General features: G+C 41.6%; 1 protein-coding gene across 1 annotated transcript in view; it reads right to left on the reverse strand.

Annotated features, from left to right (window-relative positions):
* Nucleotides 1-16,024, reverse strand: part of Inpp4b (inositol polyphosphate-4-phosphatase type II B) — a 507,192-nt gene that overhangs the window by 279,817 nt on the left and 211,351 nt on the right. Inside the window, exons 7-8 of the mRNA XM_004655836.3 lie at nt 11,050-11,100; nt 151-230 (exon numbers count right to left, since the gene is read on the reverse strand). Of these exons, the coding sequence (XP_004655893.2) occupies nt 151-230; nt 11,050-11,100 (131 nt within the window). The remainder of the gene's footprint in view (nt 1-150; nt 231-11,049; nt 11,101-16,024) is intronic.

Genomic DNA, 16,024 nt, shown 5'->3' on the forward strand with positions numbered 1-16,024 from the left:
TGTGAATTATTGCTCATTCTCTATAAGTTGAAGCCATGTGAGACATAATATTCAACTTGTGACAGCACCATGAGTCTCGGGTGTAGCCAGCCATCCACTGATATCCCAGGTTAGGAACTATAAAATGGTTCTACCAATGAAGAGACCCACCTGAGGCTCAGTGACAGCAGTTGCTCCCTGGACTTCAGCAGTTCCCCCACTTTAAAGCTGGCATAACCCAAGAAGCTCCTCTGAAAACAAGAAAAGAGTTTCCATTAACTTTTAGGATTCTTTCTATGTGTATGCTGTCATACCAGTTATGTACAATTAGTCCTTAGAAGAGTAAAATATTGAATCGAGGCATCGCAGAAATATTTCACTGACAGGCATACAATGATCAGCAGGATTGCCATTTAACGGGGTGGGTTTGAGAGATGGGGAAATGTATCATTTCTGTCAAAAACAGATTGATAGCCCGGAAAATAACAAGATGCAAAGTATAGAATCAAGGACTTTACTATTAATTCTAATGTCCTCCCAGTGAGAAAACTAGAGTAAAAGAAGACAATATTTCAATATTTACCGATGTGGCTGTGATTATTAGACCTCCTTCAATCCCTGGCAGTCGAACTCTGTTCCAGATATGAGAAAATCTGCCTCTCAGAGCTATTTTTATGTCGGGCTCTGCTCAAGTTATAAATAGAATGGCTATATTTCTCCCCATCACAGAAACATTTAAAAGCATTTGTTTCCTTTGTCATTTCTAAAGTAGCATGGGGCAATCTCATTCTAATATATACAAACAGATGATATTACCTCCATTGGATTTTCTAGAATTGCTTGTGAAGCTTCTCATTCTGGGTATTGTTACTGACAAATATTTGCTTTCTGTTTTCTTTATCTTTTTATTTATTTATGTAAAGAAAAAGCTCTAAATCATTGTTGCTGATGAGGTTGTTTTCTCTCAAGATAAAAACCTTGCGTCTCTGGGTTTCGCAGATGGCTCTGCTAGCAAGAGAGCAAGAGGGCCTAAGAAAGGCCGAGCTCAACGGCCAGAGCCCACCGCCCTCATGAAGGGTGGAGACCAGAGAACAGCAGTGGTTTTCTGGTCAGCCAGTTTGACCAAAAATTAGCAGCTTCAGGATCAGTGCGAGACTCTGGCTCAAGGCAATGATGTGGAAAAGTGATAGAGGAGGACACTCGATGCTCTCTGGGTACACACGTGAGTGCATGTGAGGCACACATATGCACACCACATACACAGAGCCTCTACCATACAAGCATGTAGAAAAACTTCTTGCATCTCTCAATAGCACTACATCTTCTGATTTGAAAGTCATAATACTAAGATACAAATAACAATAGTATTTCTAATTCTTTCCTCAAGGTCAAGCATTAAACATAAAGAAAAACATGGAACACTCCACAACGACTGACTTCTGCTCATAACCCACAACCCCATGGAGAATACCAGCAATCCTACTAAGGAGGGCCCTCAGTGGAGTGGGAGCAGGGAGGAAGGAAATGATGGTACCAACACATGATGTGTCCATAAAAAGTTTCTACTTAATTAAAAAATATATGTATCAGGACTTGAGACATGGCTCAGCAATTAGGGCGCTTGACTGTGAAGCCTAATGACCTGGGTACAATTCCCCAGAACTCATGTAAATTCAGACAAAGTGGAACATGCATCTGGACTTTGTCTGCATTGGCTAGGGGTCTGAGTGTACCCGTATTCATTCTCATTCTCATTCTCTCTCTCTCAATTTCTCTCTCTCTCTCTCTCTCTCAGAGAGCGAGAAACAGAGTGTGTCTGTGTGTGTATCTGTCTGTCTGTCTGTGTATGGTCTGTCTCTCTGCTTGCAAATATAAAATAAATTTTAAAAATATTTTTGAAAATCTATATCAAATTAATATCATGGCCTTTACCACTGCTACCTGGAAGCATATGACCTGTGAAAGAAGTCAATATTGCTTCTCCCAGAAGGGTCACCACAGTTCTGATGCCGGACTACATGTGAGTGAAAAAATGAGTTTAAAGACCAATTGAAATTTTTCTGGAGAAAAGGGAAAGTCATCCCGTACATAAAAGACAGTTACAAACACTAAGTGATTGTTGAAGAAAAAAAAATTCAAATTTAGAATTTTTATACCTCTTTGTAAAACTTTAACTTTGGTTCAAAAATGGTTTAGCACAAACATCTGAAAACATGACTTAGTTCTCAAGTTGGTGATGACTATATGGACTAATGATAAACCTAATTAATTAACTGGAAACTCAATGCACTTGCACACTCGCGCAATCATGAAAGTCTGAAAAATGTGAGATAATTTTATTACATGGAAATATATTGGGCAAAATTAAGAATATGAAGAATGATGAAATGAAAAAAGAATCAAGGCAAATAAACAAGTCCGGGGCCATGTTATTAGCATGCAGAGAGCTGAGAACGCTTTTCAGAAAGGACAGAGAGCTGAGCAGAGACTGAGGCAATGAACACTTTTATACCACCACCCATACATGATCTTAGGGTCTACCTTTCTAAGAGGTTTCTTTATCCCATACTCCCAGTTCTCAGCTAGGATCTATTCCTTACCTGTCTGCTTTATCTCCATTAGTATTTATGACTATCTGACACATTATATATGAAATAAGTTTTTCTGATCCTTCAAAAACAATTGACATTTCAACTTACACAAGGAACTTAATTTTTTTGAGCATTCTTCCCCCTGAGCTCACACTAGGCATGTAAAAAATATTCACTAACACTGAGCGAAAGAATGATATGAGACAAACTGACAAGAAAGGTATTCATTTATTGGTTCAAGGGTCTTGCTCTGTAGCCCAAGTTGTCCTAGAATTCGCTAAATAATGCAGGCTGGCCGTAAATTCACAACTATCTTCCTGCCTCAGTCTTGGGATTTTATGTGTATACAACCACACCACACTCAAGCAAGCTATTTTAATAAATGTAGACTTAGGTTCAGTCCACAGTTACAAATGACTGCAATTCATTGAAATGTGGGATACCTAAACAGCAGTGTAAAGACAATACTGCAAAGTACCAATACTGTACTATAAATATTATACTGAAATAGTAAATTTCACCCCAGCATTTTGTATCTTAAAATAGATGCCTGACCTTGTTTGTCACCAATTACCAGGGATTTTAACTTAAATCCCTACCTCTTACCCATTATCCATTCTCAAAGAAAACTCAACAGATCATACATTTGACAAGGCCCCTAACTTCTAATTGTTTTCTACTTAACTTTGATGATTTTGAAAGTATGGATGACTTTAGAATTAATAAACTATACACATCATATTATGGTGGCCTTCTAAATCAAAAGTAGCAAATGCCCCCAACTGGAATCCAGCAGCTGGAGACAAATGGGAAGGGTATTTTTGGACATAAGCTTTCGGCACAGCATAAGGCGCAGCTGCAAGTGCAAGTGATGATGACAGCAGCCTCGGACCGTCCCTCCTGCACAGCAGATCAGGCGCTCCTCGGGAAGCAGGCCCTTGGCTTGTCCTTAGCTCAGCCAGCCCAATGTCTGAAACACAGGCACTCTGGCTTCCTCCTGCCACTGCTGTACTACGACAGTATACAATTCCAGGGCCAAGGACCATGAGGCAAGCATTCTCTCCTCAACTGCCAACTCCAGGATTAATCTCAGGATAATAAAAGAGCATATTGAAATAATACTTGTTAAAAATTAACATTGGTAATGCCATGACAGCATAGAGTCTATACAAGAGGGGAGATATCTCACCTCAAGCATCTTCTTGAACTAACTGTATTTGTCGATTCCATCTGGGATAAAATTGATTAATAAAAGCCCCAAATTTAAAAAGAATACAGAATTGTTTTATCCTGCAGTCCAAACAATAGAATTGCCTAAACACTTAGATTCTAGGTTTATTTTTTGTTGTTATTGTTTTACCTAAGTATATGTCAGACCCTCATCAAACCCAGATTAAAAAAAACACTCATCCACATGTGTGATTCCTCACTGGACATATTGTAATAGAATAAGCTACAGAGATACAGTCTTCCCTCTTTGAGATCTGCGTTCTCATGGAGGAGCGGGGAGTAAACCAGCGCACAATCTAACCTAAAAGAATAACTATGTAGACCTACCTTATCTTTGCCATCACTGTGTTCATAATCACAGAACTTAAGAGAACTTTTCTGTATTTCAAATATAACTCATGGGACAATCCTTTCTATATCTCTTTTGGTACCATTTATATCAGGGAGAGAATAAAAACAGAAACACAAATGCTTCCTTAATGTTGTAGCTCAAAATGTGGCTCTAGGAAGGGCAAATTGGCCAAACATGGAAATTTGGATAATTAAATGACTTCTTCCAGGCTGAAGACTCCTTGTCTAGCGATGGGCACTGGTAGTCTTGTTTCCATGAGCATCTGGACAAATTGTACCACTACTCAGACCTTGTTTAGTCTTGTTTCTAACCGCATCTGGACAAGTCACTCCATTATTCAGGCCTTGATTGCTTTGTTTGTTTTTCCCTTTAAACAGTTGTCTAATGTAACTATATTCTTCATATCCATTGTTTGGAGAATAAAAGTAATCTAGGCAAAGCCCTGGGGACAGGGACAGGGGAACAGGAAGCAATCCATCAATGCTGCCTTGGACATTGATTGGGAGAACCCATTCGCATGTCAGGTGACTTGGAATTATCTTCTATCCACCTTAGATTCTTAGGAAAAGGCAGAGTATTGAAGATGAAGAATCAAACCAATTCAGAGGAAGAGAAACTGTAGCTTAAAATGTCCACAATACAAAAGAAAATGTATGTAAAAGAAGTCAGGCTGGAGAGATGGCTTAGTGGTTGAGCACTTGCCTGTGAAACCTATGGATCCTGGTTCGAGGCTCAATTCCCCAGGACCCACATTAGCCAAATGCACAAGGAAGCGCACGCATCTGGAGTTTGTTCGTTCGCAGTGGCTGGAAGCCCTGGCGCACCCATTCTCTCTCTCTCTCTCTCTCCCTCCCTCCTTCTCTCTGTCCGTCACTCTCAAATAAATAAATAAAAATATCCATGAGAAGTCAAGCAGTCACCAAGAGGATATTCTGGGTACATTTCCTACTTTAAAAGATTAAAAATGCAATTGACACACTGCCACTAACTGTCAAAGTGTCCCTCACATTTGTTTCTCAAAGCCTTTACTCAGGACACTTCCGTTATGCTACAACTTACATTGAGTGTTCGTAAATGCTGTCCAGAGCTGCGCGATACAACTGGAGAAGCCACTAGCGAAATCACCTAGAATGTGGCTACTGCCAGTGTAGTTCTTCTCAAAAAACAAAATAACCACTAGATTTAAAAGACTAAGCATGAAAGTGTCTGTGAATTATAACATTATCTTATTCTGATTATATTTTGAAAAAATAATATTCTGCCTATTCAAAGTGAAATAAAATACATCATTAATGATTTTACCCATTTCCTTTCACAATTTAAAAGCATGGCTACTAGAAAATCTGCAAATAATTATGTGGCATGCCTTTTGGTAACTTTTTCTGGATCAGAAATTCTAGGTAAGTGGTGGAATGAAGCTGAGCGTGGTGGTGCAAGCCTTTAATCCCAGCACTCGGGAGGCAGAGGAAGGAGGACTGCTGTGAGATTGAGGCCACCCTGAGACCAAAAAGGAAAAAAAAAATAAATAAATAAAAAGGTTGAATGAGTATGTAAGTAATTTTCTGACCCATTCTTATAAAACTATATGCAGGATCTATTGTATAAAATTTTAAAAGGACTTTGAAGAGTTAAAGCTGACATAAAGTTGATATTTGATGTCTCATACATATTTATAGGACAGGCTCCTTTTCATAGCCTTGGTGTTGTTCGTCATCAACCACAGCAGATATGGTTGCCCGGTTTTCTACCCACAATAAGGACTATGAACATTGAAGAAAGACATCATCAAGAAAACAAAGTTTGGAGGCAATCAAAGAAGAGTTAATGAATAGCCTCAAAATATAAAACATTAAAAAAATCACTTTTTGATAAAGTCTCTTATAGAACTACATATTTTCTATGAATCAATCAAACCATGTAAGAGCACAAATTGACACCTATTTGACTAAGTCATCAAGTAAATGCATGGGTGCATCCAATGAGTTCTGCTTAAATGTGCTTAGAAATCCATGGAACATGTTTGAAGGAATCACAATGAAAGTTTTCCAGTGACGTTGGAGTGTTTACATACCACAGCTCTTAGCATGTTGTAAAGAGAGAGGCTCTGTAAGCACTCTGTCCATGACTAAATACTTGAGTTTCAGACCCTGTTGAAATTAAAAAAAAAAAAATCTGAGGATCGATAGGCCATGTATTAATGCATGGTAGCTCACATGCGTCAAGGTGTACTAACTTGACTCTATCCAAAATTACATATGCTCCACTCCAAGTGTGCTAGAAAGCTATGCTGACGAGTTGTCATATGGGCTCATTCTTCTCTGCGTAAGATGTTTTCCATGATAATACATACCACGTCACTTGAGTTTTGTTGTGTCTTAAATGTGCTGTCTATTTCCCATATCACTGCCATTGTCTCTATGCGCCCATTTGTTTCATGTACATTTCTTCTATGGTGACTCAAAAACCTTAAGTAGCCAGCACACCACGATAGTACAGCTCTTGCAATGAAAGATCAAGAGAGGAGAATTGTACATGTCTGTGTATGTGCATGCCCTGTGTGCATGGGTGGAGGTCACAAGAGGATGCTAAGTGTCCTCCTCATGGACTTGTCAGTCTTATTTCCTTGAAATAATGAGTCTTTCTAATGAGCCTGAAGTTCACTGGTTTGTTGTTATTGTTCTTCAGTCAAGCTGGCTGGCCAGCAAGTCCTAGCAATCCTCTCCTGTCTGGTGCTATCAGGCCTGGGGTTACCACCATGCATGACCAGGTCAGAGTTTTGTTTTAACATGGATGCTAGAGATAAAACTTAGGTCTTCAAGCTTGCATAGCAAGTGCTGTTGCTCAGTTGATTCTCTGAATACCCATACCACACATATGCTAATTTCTAGCCATAAAGCCAGGAGTATTAGGCAGGCATCACATCTAGGAGTATGGAGACATCCCAAATTACCTACCTCATACCCAGTCTGCAAAAATTTTCACTTTTAATTGCATTTTTAATTTCTTAAAGTAGGATGTACCTGGAATCTCCTCTTGGTGACTACTTGACTTCCCATGGATGAGGAAGAGGTGGCAGCATACCATGTGACCCCCCCCCCCGAAAGTCTATACTTTTCATAATTGATGAGCGTAGTGGCCTAGTTCGAGCTTCTTACTTCTCCAGCTAGGAAAGTGATGAGTATGGTGTCTGGTGGTAACAAGTCCAGAATAGATGATTCCTTATGACTCAAGGAATGGGCAAACAGACAACCTAGCCATCCAAGGGCAGTCACAACTCTGGAAAGTTTGCTCAAGACTGATAAAAGTAAGCCCATTACTTTTAAGTCAGTCTGTCTGTTTGCTGAACGACTTCATAATGGGTATAATAGTCATGTCCCAGCATGCCAACTAAGGCTTATTTTGAACTGGTAACTATAGGTGAGTCTATGCATGCACCCATTTTAAGTTCAGAGAGCAATACCTCTGTTTGAAGGCAGGGATTGTATTACGATGTTTACAAAGGAGTGAGTTTAGAGAAATAGGCCAATTAGTAACCTCAGTACATCCAGTTAATGAGTAAGATAGGAGGAGATTGAAATTTCAAAAAATGTGCTACTGAAGAGATGAGACTATTCCCCAATTCTCTCCTAGGAAGAAACTTCTATGCCAAAGGCCGGGGAGTCTTGCCATCGAGAACATATCATTTTTGGCAGTATGGTGAGTGGGTAGAAATTGTCTCTCATTCGGGAACCATGGGAAATCTAGTACAAGATACCATTAAGGCTTATGGGAGTTTCAGGAGAGTGATAGCCGCGGTGAGACAGGAACACCAGTATGGTAGTCTGCAGGTCCTCTATGTGGCATAGCCGATTCATAGGAGTTTCAGTTGCAGCTAACAGCACGGAAGTTAGGTTTCTGGAAGCCATATGCTGAAGCATTGGGCCTCATCATGGGACTGTCTAGGATGGGTATTGGGCCAGAGTCGGGACTGAGGCCAACTAGGGTGATGTAAAAATAGAGAGAGGGAATATACACTCTCAATAGCAGGCCGTTCTTTCTTAAAATATAATTAATTAATTAACCCATTAATTAATTAATGTATTTATTTATTTATTTGAGAGAGAGAGAGAATGGGTGTGCCAGGGCCTCCAGCCACTGCAAATGAACTCCAAGATGCATGTGCCACCTTGTGCATCTGGCTTACGTGAGTCCTGGAGAATCAAACTGGGATCCTTTGGGTTTGCAGGCAAACGCCTTAACCACTAAGCCATCTCTCCAGCCCAGCAGGCTGCTCTTTACTGGAGAGCAAGCAGATGAACGATGAAGGACAGTGAGCCTCTGCCACAGGTTTGAATCTGTCCTGCTCAGATGCAGCTGAGCTAGTTATTTAAATGTAAGGGGCAGGCAGGACAGAGAATGATGGAAGAAAATACAACTGAAACAGGGCTACGTCTCTTGCTGACTTGCTTTCCTAGACATGACTTTTAGGTCTGGCATGACTGCTTCTTAATTATAGACCTGTTTGCATTTTGGGGGCAATGGTTCCTAGGCAGCAGGGACAATGGTTTCTGTACAGCAGGCAACCTTTATCAGGCTGTGGTCTGGAAAGTTATTTACAACTCAGAGGAATTTTCTGTGTTAAAGCCTGTTCCAGGGCCAGAATGTCCCAGAAACTTCTGTGACTCATTCAATGCTCTCTAGGACCCCTACCCTCCAGCCTTATTAACCCTTTCAATAGGCAGTCGAGGTGTGGTGTTGGAGGCAGGCAGAGGAGGAGATGACCCAGAACCACATCCTCTGCGGTAAGAAAAAGAAGCACTGTGAAAACCAGACGAGGCAGCGAGACGCGTCCTCCACGGAACATGTCAGCCAGCATTTCAGTACCTGTCACACCGGGGTGAGGCTTCTGCCAGGCACTGGTAGTCTGAGAAGCATCAAAAGCCAGCAGAGAGAGAACCACATCCTCACCACGACAAACACAGCAGCCTCCTCCCCGCCCCCACCCATATGCCTTTCTCTCTGCCATAGGCTGTGCATGGAGAGGAAGTAAAGCGCTATGTAAGGCTTGGTACCCAGGCTGGAGCCTCAGACATGAGCAGCCCGGAAGCCAGCGGGGCTCAAAGATGACAAGTTCAAAGAAGATACGTGTGACATAAGTGAGATGGAGTACCAAGAACTCAAGTGAGAGGAGGGGGAAAGAGAGAAGTTCATACAATTAGGTCAAGATATGAGAGAGGCTTCCCACAAAGGGGGCGGGGGGGAATGCCATCACAAGAACAGCATGGGTGTGCAGGCAGTTAAGGGGGAAAAATTAAGCCAGCTCATCTTCCTTGAGCCTCAATAAGTAAGTGGAACCCCTGATAAAGTAATGTTAGTTGGGCTGGAGAGATGGATTAACAGTTAAGGCGATTGCCTGTGAAGCATAAGGACCCAGGTTCAATTCCCCAGTACCCACATAAGCCAGAGGCACTAAAGGGCACATACATGTGAAGTTCGTTTGCAGTGGCTGGAGGTCCTGGCATGCCCATTCTCTCTCTGTGTCCTCTTCTCTTCTCTTCTCTTCTCTTCTCTTCTCTTCTCTTCTCTTCTCTTCTCTTCTCTTCTCTTCTCTCTCTCCCCCTCTCTCTCTCTCTGCCTCTCTCTCCCTCTTTCTCTCCCTCTCTTTATCTATCTTCTCCTTCTCCCTCTCTCAAATAAACAAGTAAAATATTTTTAAAATATTAGTTATATTGATGGTCACAAATTTCAAGAGCTCTTTGGCATTACAATGGCAGAGTAAGGAGTATGATGAGAACTTGCCAAATGGCCTGGTTTACAGGAGATGCTGGTAGTGGACTAGAGGCATGAATTAGAGCCTGAAGCAGCAAGGCGGAATGAAGTAGGGAGAGAAAGCAGAGCATCACGTGTCCATGGCTTGTGAGGCCTTGAGCTGGGAACCCTTTGGAAACTAAAGGACAGCTGGCCATGTGGTCTGAGGACCCATAGAGGTTAGTGCTGGGAGTGGGAACAGCATGCGTGGTTCGTGGTGCAGGCAAGAAACCAAGAAGAATCACTCACGCCCCTCTAAAGGGAGTGGAAAACGAATGTCTGTGTGAGGCATGAGAGGGCCATCTCCTCTCTCTCCTGAGGATGCTCCTGCAGCTGGCCAGCTGCTGAGTCAACCCAATTCACACTTCCATACTTGTTTCTGTAGTGTTCCCTTGGCACATTGGGAAGTGGCTGCTGTCAAAGAAAACAAATGAATGGCACTTGTACCATGCTCTGCTCACTGGAAGAAGCCAGGCAGGCATGTGAAGGAATGTTTAAACCCCTGGGAACACTTACACTCCATTTACTTATGGACTCATCACCTCTCCAAATACAAAAATCTCGGGGACTCAGCCTGGCGAGCTGTATCTATCCACAGGCTCCAGCCTTGTCTACGCAGAGAACAGAACCCTGCCACATGCCTGCTTCCACTTGCCATTCGTGGGTACTGGAGATGCCATGCAATGTTTCTAATGCAACAGGGAGACCTGAGTGGGCTCTCTCTACACTGCACTGAACACTTGCATGAACTACAATCTACCGTTGACAAGACAGGAAACAGAAGAAACCATATTCTCCTGGCTACTTCCCTGTCCTTCCTCTTCCTCTACCACAAATCTCCCATCCATGCTTCCTAGCGGCTCACGAGTCCTGGCTGTGAGTTACAATTCATCTACCTTCAGGGAGATCTCTAGCCAGCTGCAGGGAACACAAACTTATTTGAGAGTGAACCATTTCCAAGAGACAAGAGATGGTGTCTCTTCAAACAGCCACACCCTGCTAACTCCACGATATCGGTCAGCTACCAGCCAGGCAGGAAGCCAGAGAACACAGGAGATGATTAACTTACAAATGACATGTATACCACTTAGAAATTTACGAACTACTTACCCCAACTTCTGGCTGGGGATCCTTGAGTTCAGGAAGGACACTGGTTCGGACCTGGAGAAGGAAGACAAACATTTCCCATGAGACTTTGGAGGAGAAACTTCCCCAGAGGCTTCTCAGCGGGGCGTCTACTTTCTTCATCTGGTATCAATTCAAGTTGTTTGGTTAATCAGTAATGAAGGCGTCCGCCCCAGATACCCACTGGACGGCAATAAAACTCTCCTTTTACGGTTTTAAAACTTCCTGATCTTTCTAAGTAGACAAAGCAGTGTCAATCCTCACCCGTCACCTCCTTATCATAGATAGCTGTCCAGGATTTAGGTGAATCAACTTTAATCTCTTCAAAAAGATGCCTTCATTCAAGTTTCAAGGGAAAGGATAGAGTTAGTGTGAAGTAATGCCAAGCAGGCTCAATAAATATGCTCTGAATGAGCAGCAAAGCCCACAATCTTTATAGGAGATCCTTCCCACATGAACACTCTGGGCCAAATGACAGAACACTAACATCTGAATTAATTTTGAAATTTCAAAACTAATTCTCACATGGGAGGGGGACAAAGGTGTCGAGCAAACAGTCATCTGGGAGAGCTTCCCATGTGAACGCTCAAAGGAAATATGAATCCCTTGAATGAAGAGAAATCTGTCTTCCATCGAGTAATGATTCTCCACCCTGCTGTCCATGAGAATCACCAGGGACTTTGCAAACAATTGGCACTCCTCCTCGTTCCAGATTGTCTGAATCTCATGTGTAACTAATGAGTTCAGCTTGTTTAAGGAAAAAGAAAAATGTTTTAAATGAAAAAAAAAATGAAGATTATTTAAAGCTTAATGAAATAAAGCATTTGATTCTAGTGTGACTTTCTTTGAAATTAAGATGAGATAAACCAGTTAAGTGAACCCAGAGTGACAGGAAACTGTGCCCTGAGAATAGGGGCTACTTAGCAGGATGGACAGGGAACAGGCAACCCAATCCATCTTCATGGAACAACATTCGTGGGGGTCATTTTATCAAAGTCCTGTGCGAAGTGTAGCTCTGTAAGTCATACTTTCAAGCCCTCAAAGTCTTGACATGCCTGGGCATGCCAGGGCAATTCTCCCAGGAAGAAGGGATGCTTGGAATGCCCCTAACACCGTCAAAAGACTGCCATCATCTTCTATGGCCTGCGTATCTTTAAGATAGCATTTCTTTCTCTGAAAATAGCCATGGGCCATGGCAAAAAGTGTTTTTTTTTTTTCCAAATTCTAGCTTGAAACCCATTCTTTGTTTCATTATGACAGACCCAGTCTTATTTCTTAGACAATTTCTTCATCATTATGATGCCAAATTGCTCACCAGAGCACAGAATAAATGACAGGAGAGATCTCAACAGAGTAAACAGCACAATTTATAGAACATCCTTAGCTCAGAATCACATGGTGGAGTGTTCATTGGTTGAGAGCTTTTGACACTTAGTAGCTACAGGAAGGTTCTTTGGCTCCATTGCAATGTTTGCCCTTATTATATGAGAACCATCACTGGCCTCAGAGGATAAGTAAATTATGTGAATCATGGGCTGTGTGGGCCATTGCTTGCAGGTATGGGTATATCCTATATGCAGGGTATGCATAAATACGGTCTTATAGTTTACTGGAAAGTGTGTGTGTATGTGTATGTGTGTGTGTGTATATATATATATATATATATGTATATATATATATATATATATATATATATATATATATATATATATATGCAGCACCCATATATAAATACATTTATACATTTTATGCACATTGTTTTCAATTTACTGCCAAAGGATATTTTCCAAGGGGGCTATCCTTGCAATTGCAAATAAAAGATGACAGCAAGTACTGAGGCTTAACACATTGTATATTTCATATGAATTTCATGTGAATATATATACATATATCATGTTTGACAAAGCTACAATATTAACACTTCCAATATGGCTCATTAAACCCCCATATTTATATTATTTTCCTTATTCCTTATAAATATTAATAAACTATAGAGAAGAAAAAAAGTTCTCCATCCCAAAGTCATATATATGAAAATGAGACATACTCATGAACTAGTTTTTCTTCTTATTTGTATGTGGTTTTGTGTGTGAAAATGAAGGACGTAGGGAAGAGAAAGAAAAAGGAATGGGACAGTGATAATGAACTTCACTTGCACTTTTATTTTACAGAACAATCGTGTGTTGGTCACTGCATGTCATAGCAAGGCAGGCTTATAACATAAGAAAAGGTCCTGATTTAGAGAAACTGTAAAGCTTTGTAAGCCAATTCTCAAAAATAAAAAGTCATTATTTTCATATGAAATACATATTTAAGCTGGCATATTATTTATGGACGTTTCCAAAATGTTTGAGCCGACATCACTGCTGTCATGGTACGTGGGTAATATCCATGCCTCAGTGCAGGGAACACGAGCTAAGGAGCAAGCACTAGTTTTGCCAGTGACCCAGGGCCCCTTCCTTCTCTTTGGAACTTCAGTTTCTGGAGGATGAAGCAAGTGTAAAACATTATTCAGACTGAAGAGTAACTAATAAGCCTGCGAGTATCAAGAAGCACCTCACAGAAAAGGTGGTCTGGGTTTAAGAAAAAATTACTAGCAGAGCTGGAGAGATGGCCTAGCAGTTAAGGTGTTTGTCTGCAAAGCCGAAGGACCTTGATTCGATTCCCCAAGAACCACATAAGCCAGATGCACAAAGTGGCACATGTGTCTGGAGTTTGTTTGCAGTGGCTGGAGACCCTGACGCACCCATAATCTCTCTCTCTGCCTCTTTCTTTCTAACTCTCTCAAATAAATAAATAAATAAAAGTTTAAAAAGTGGCTCGTAGTTTTAGGCAAGGAAGAGGATGATGAAGCAAGAAGGCTGGTAGATAGCAGGCAAGTAATGCAGAGTTGTCAAAGACCAACTGTGTTTGGAAAGATTTTGTATTTAGATGGAGCTGTAGGGAGCTTGCAAGGAAGTGACTGGAGTTGAATACACTTGGAGAAATAGATCAGGCCCAATATTAACACTATCTGTCATGTCATGTGATTGGCCATTTATTTTATTTACTCTAGGCAACAGGAAATCAGGGTGAGATTTTGGATCAGAGCACCCTGACACTTCTCAAGTCACCTTGGGAGTTCTGAGCCTCTGCAAGCCAATGTCTCATCTTTGCATTGGTTCTTTAAAAGGTGGTTAACAATAAAACTCTAAGTCGATGTGTTATATAATATTTAGCCCTTGGAATAGTCCTGGGCCCTAACAGGGAGGAAGCGAGAGAGAAAGTAAGGAGCAGAGAGAAAGGAATGAGACAGAAGACGAGGCAGACAAAGAATGGGGGAAGAAAGAAGGAAGGGAGAGCTGCAGAGAGATAAGGGAGGCTGGGGAAGAGGCACTGACATCACTGAAGTCTGAGCAGATCTGGATGGGGAAGGGGAGAAGCAAAGACTGTTCCCGAGGAATTTGGAATATTTCAGTTCACCATAATGTCACGTCTCCTGGGGACTATTGGCCTTCCTCAGGCATTTATTTTCCCTTTTTTGGTCTTTTTCTCCCTGGGTGTCTTCACCATGCCCCCCTCTGTCTTTTCCTGAAACCCAAGAATGTGGGCCCCATGACACAAAGTTCTCACAGCTTTCCTCGGTCCAGACATTTACAACTAGCAAAATAAAGCAAGGTCGACCAGGTGATAGGTGTGACCCCATGGGAGCCCATGTTCTACACGCCATCTAGAACATTCCTTAAGTTTGTATAAAATTTTCTTCTCTATCAACCCTAACAGTTCAAAATACTTCTAAGTTTATGTTGAAACATAAACCCACTCAGAGAGCAGATAGCTATACTATCTTTCTCATCAGGTTCCATGAGTCTGCTTGCTATCCTCCATGGCCCCTAGCCCTAAACATGCCACTGCAGGGGATGGGCATAGCAGTGCCATGCTTACACTCACAGAGGAAAATTCCCTAAAGGGCTCAACCCTGTTACAGAGGAGACAGACACTGCTGTCAAGAGGGTGGGCAGAGCTATACTCTTCACTGAAGGGAAGCTGAGCATGAGGCAATAAGCTACGCTGGGGATGTAGAATCAGAGAAGGTCAAGTTGAATGGGCTGACAGTCCTGGACCTCAGGTGGGGATATTTCTGCACTAGTAGATGAGGAAGGAAAAGTCTCCTCTATACAGACACAGCTGGACACAGGGCACAGGGGGAACGCAGGGGCTCGTATGGAGGAATATCACTGAGAAGAAGAGAACTCAGCTCCTCTGTACTCATCATTCGTAACATCTCTAAAATCGAATGCAACATGGAGACCATTGCCTTCACTTTACAAGGCAAACATTGTTCTAATTCTCTATGTACTTTAACTCATGTTTTAGAATATCACCATAGCCACTTATGCTATTTGGAACAGGGCTCATAGCTACCTTAATATTTAAACATACTTTTGTGGTGGGGGAATGTATTTAGACCTCATCTACAGAAGGAATATTCTGGAAAGAAACTGCTCAGTTGAAATTATGTCTCCCAAGACCCCTTTCATTCAGATATACACCTCTAAATAGACCCCTCCATCTCAGCATATACATCAGTGATGTCTGGTAATCCCATATTATAGTCTCCAGAAGTGGGACTAATATAACCTCTCCACTATCTCTTTCATCTTCTTCTGTTAATGTTTTTATTTATTTATTTGAGGGGGAGAAAGAGAGAGTAGCAGATAGACATAGACAGAGAATGGGCATGCCAGGGCCTCTAGCCACTGCAAATGAACTCCAGATGCATGCACAACCTCATGTATCTGGCTTACATGGGTCCTGAGGAATCAAACCTTGGTCTTTTGGCTTCACAGGCAGGTACTTTAACCACTAGGCTATCTCCCCAGCCCTCTCTTTCTTCTTTGAATGGCCAGAAGTTAAGCCACCTACTCTCTGGCAGTAACTGATCAACAAATAACAGGTCAACAAATAACCATGAGAAAGA

This window comes from Jaculus jaculus, chromosome 12 (assembly GCF_020740685.1).
Source record: "Jaculus jaculus isolate mJacJac1 chromosome 12, mJacJac1.mat.Y.cur, whole genome shotgun sequence".
Taxonomy (NCBI): Eukaryota; Metazoa; Chordata; class Mammalia; order Rodentia; family Dipodidae; genus Jaculus; species Jaculus jaculus.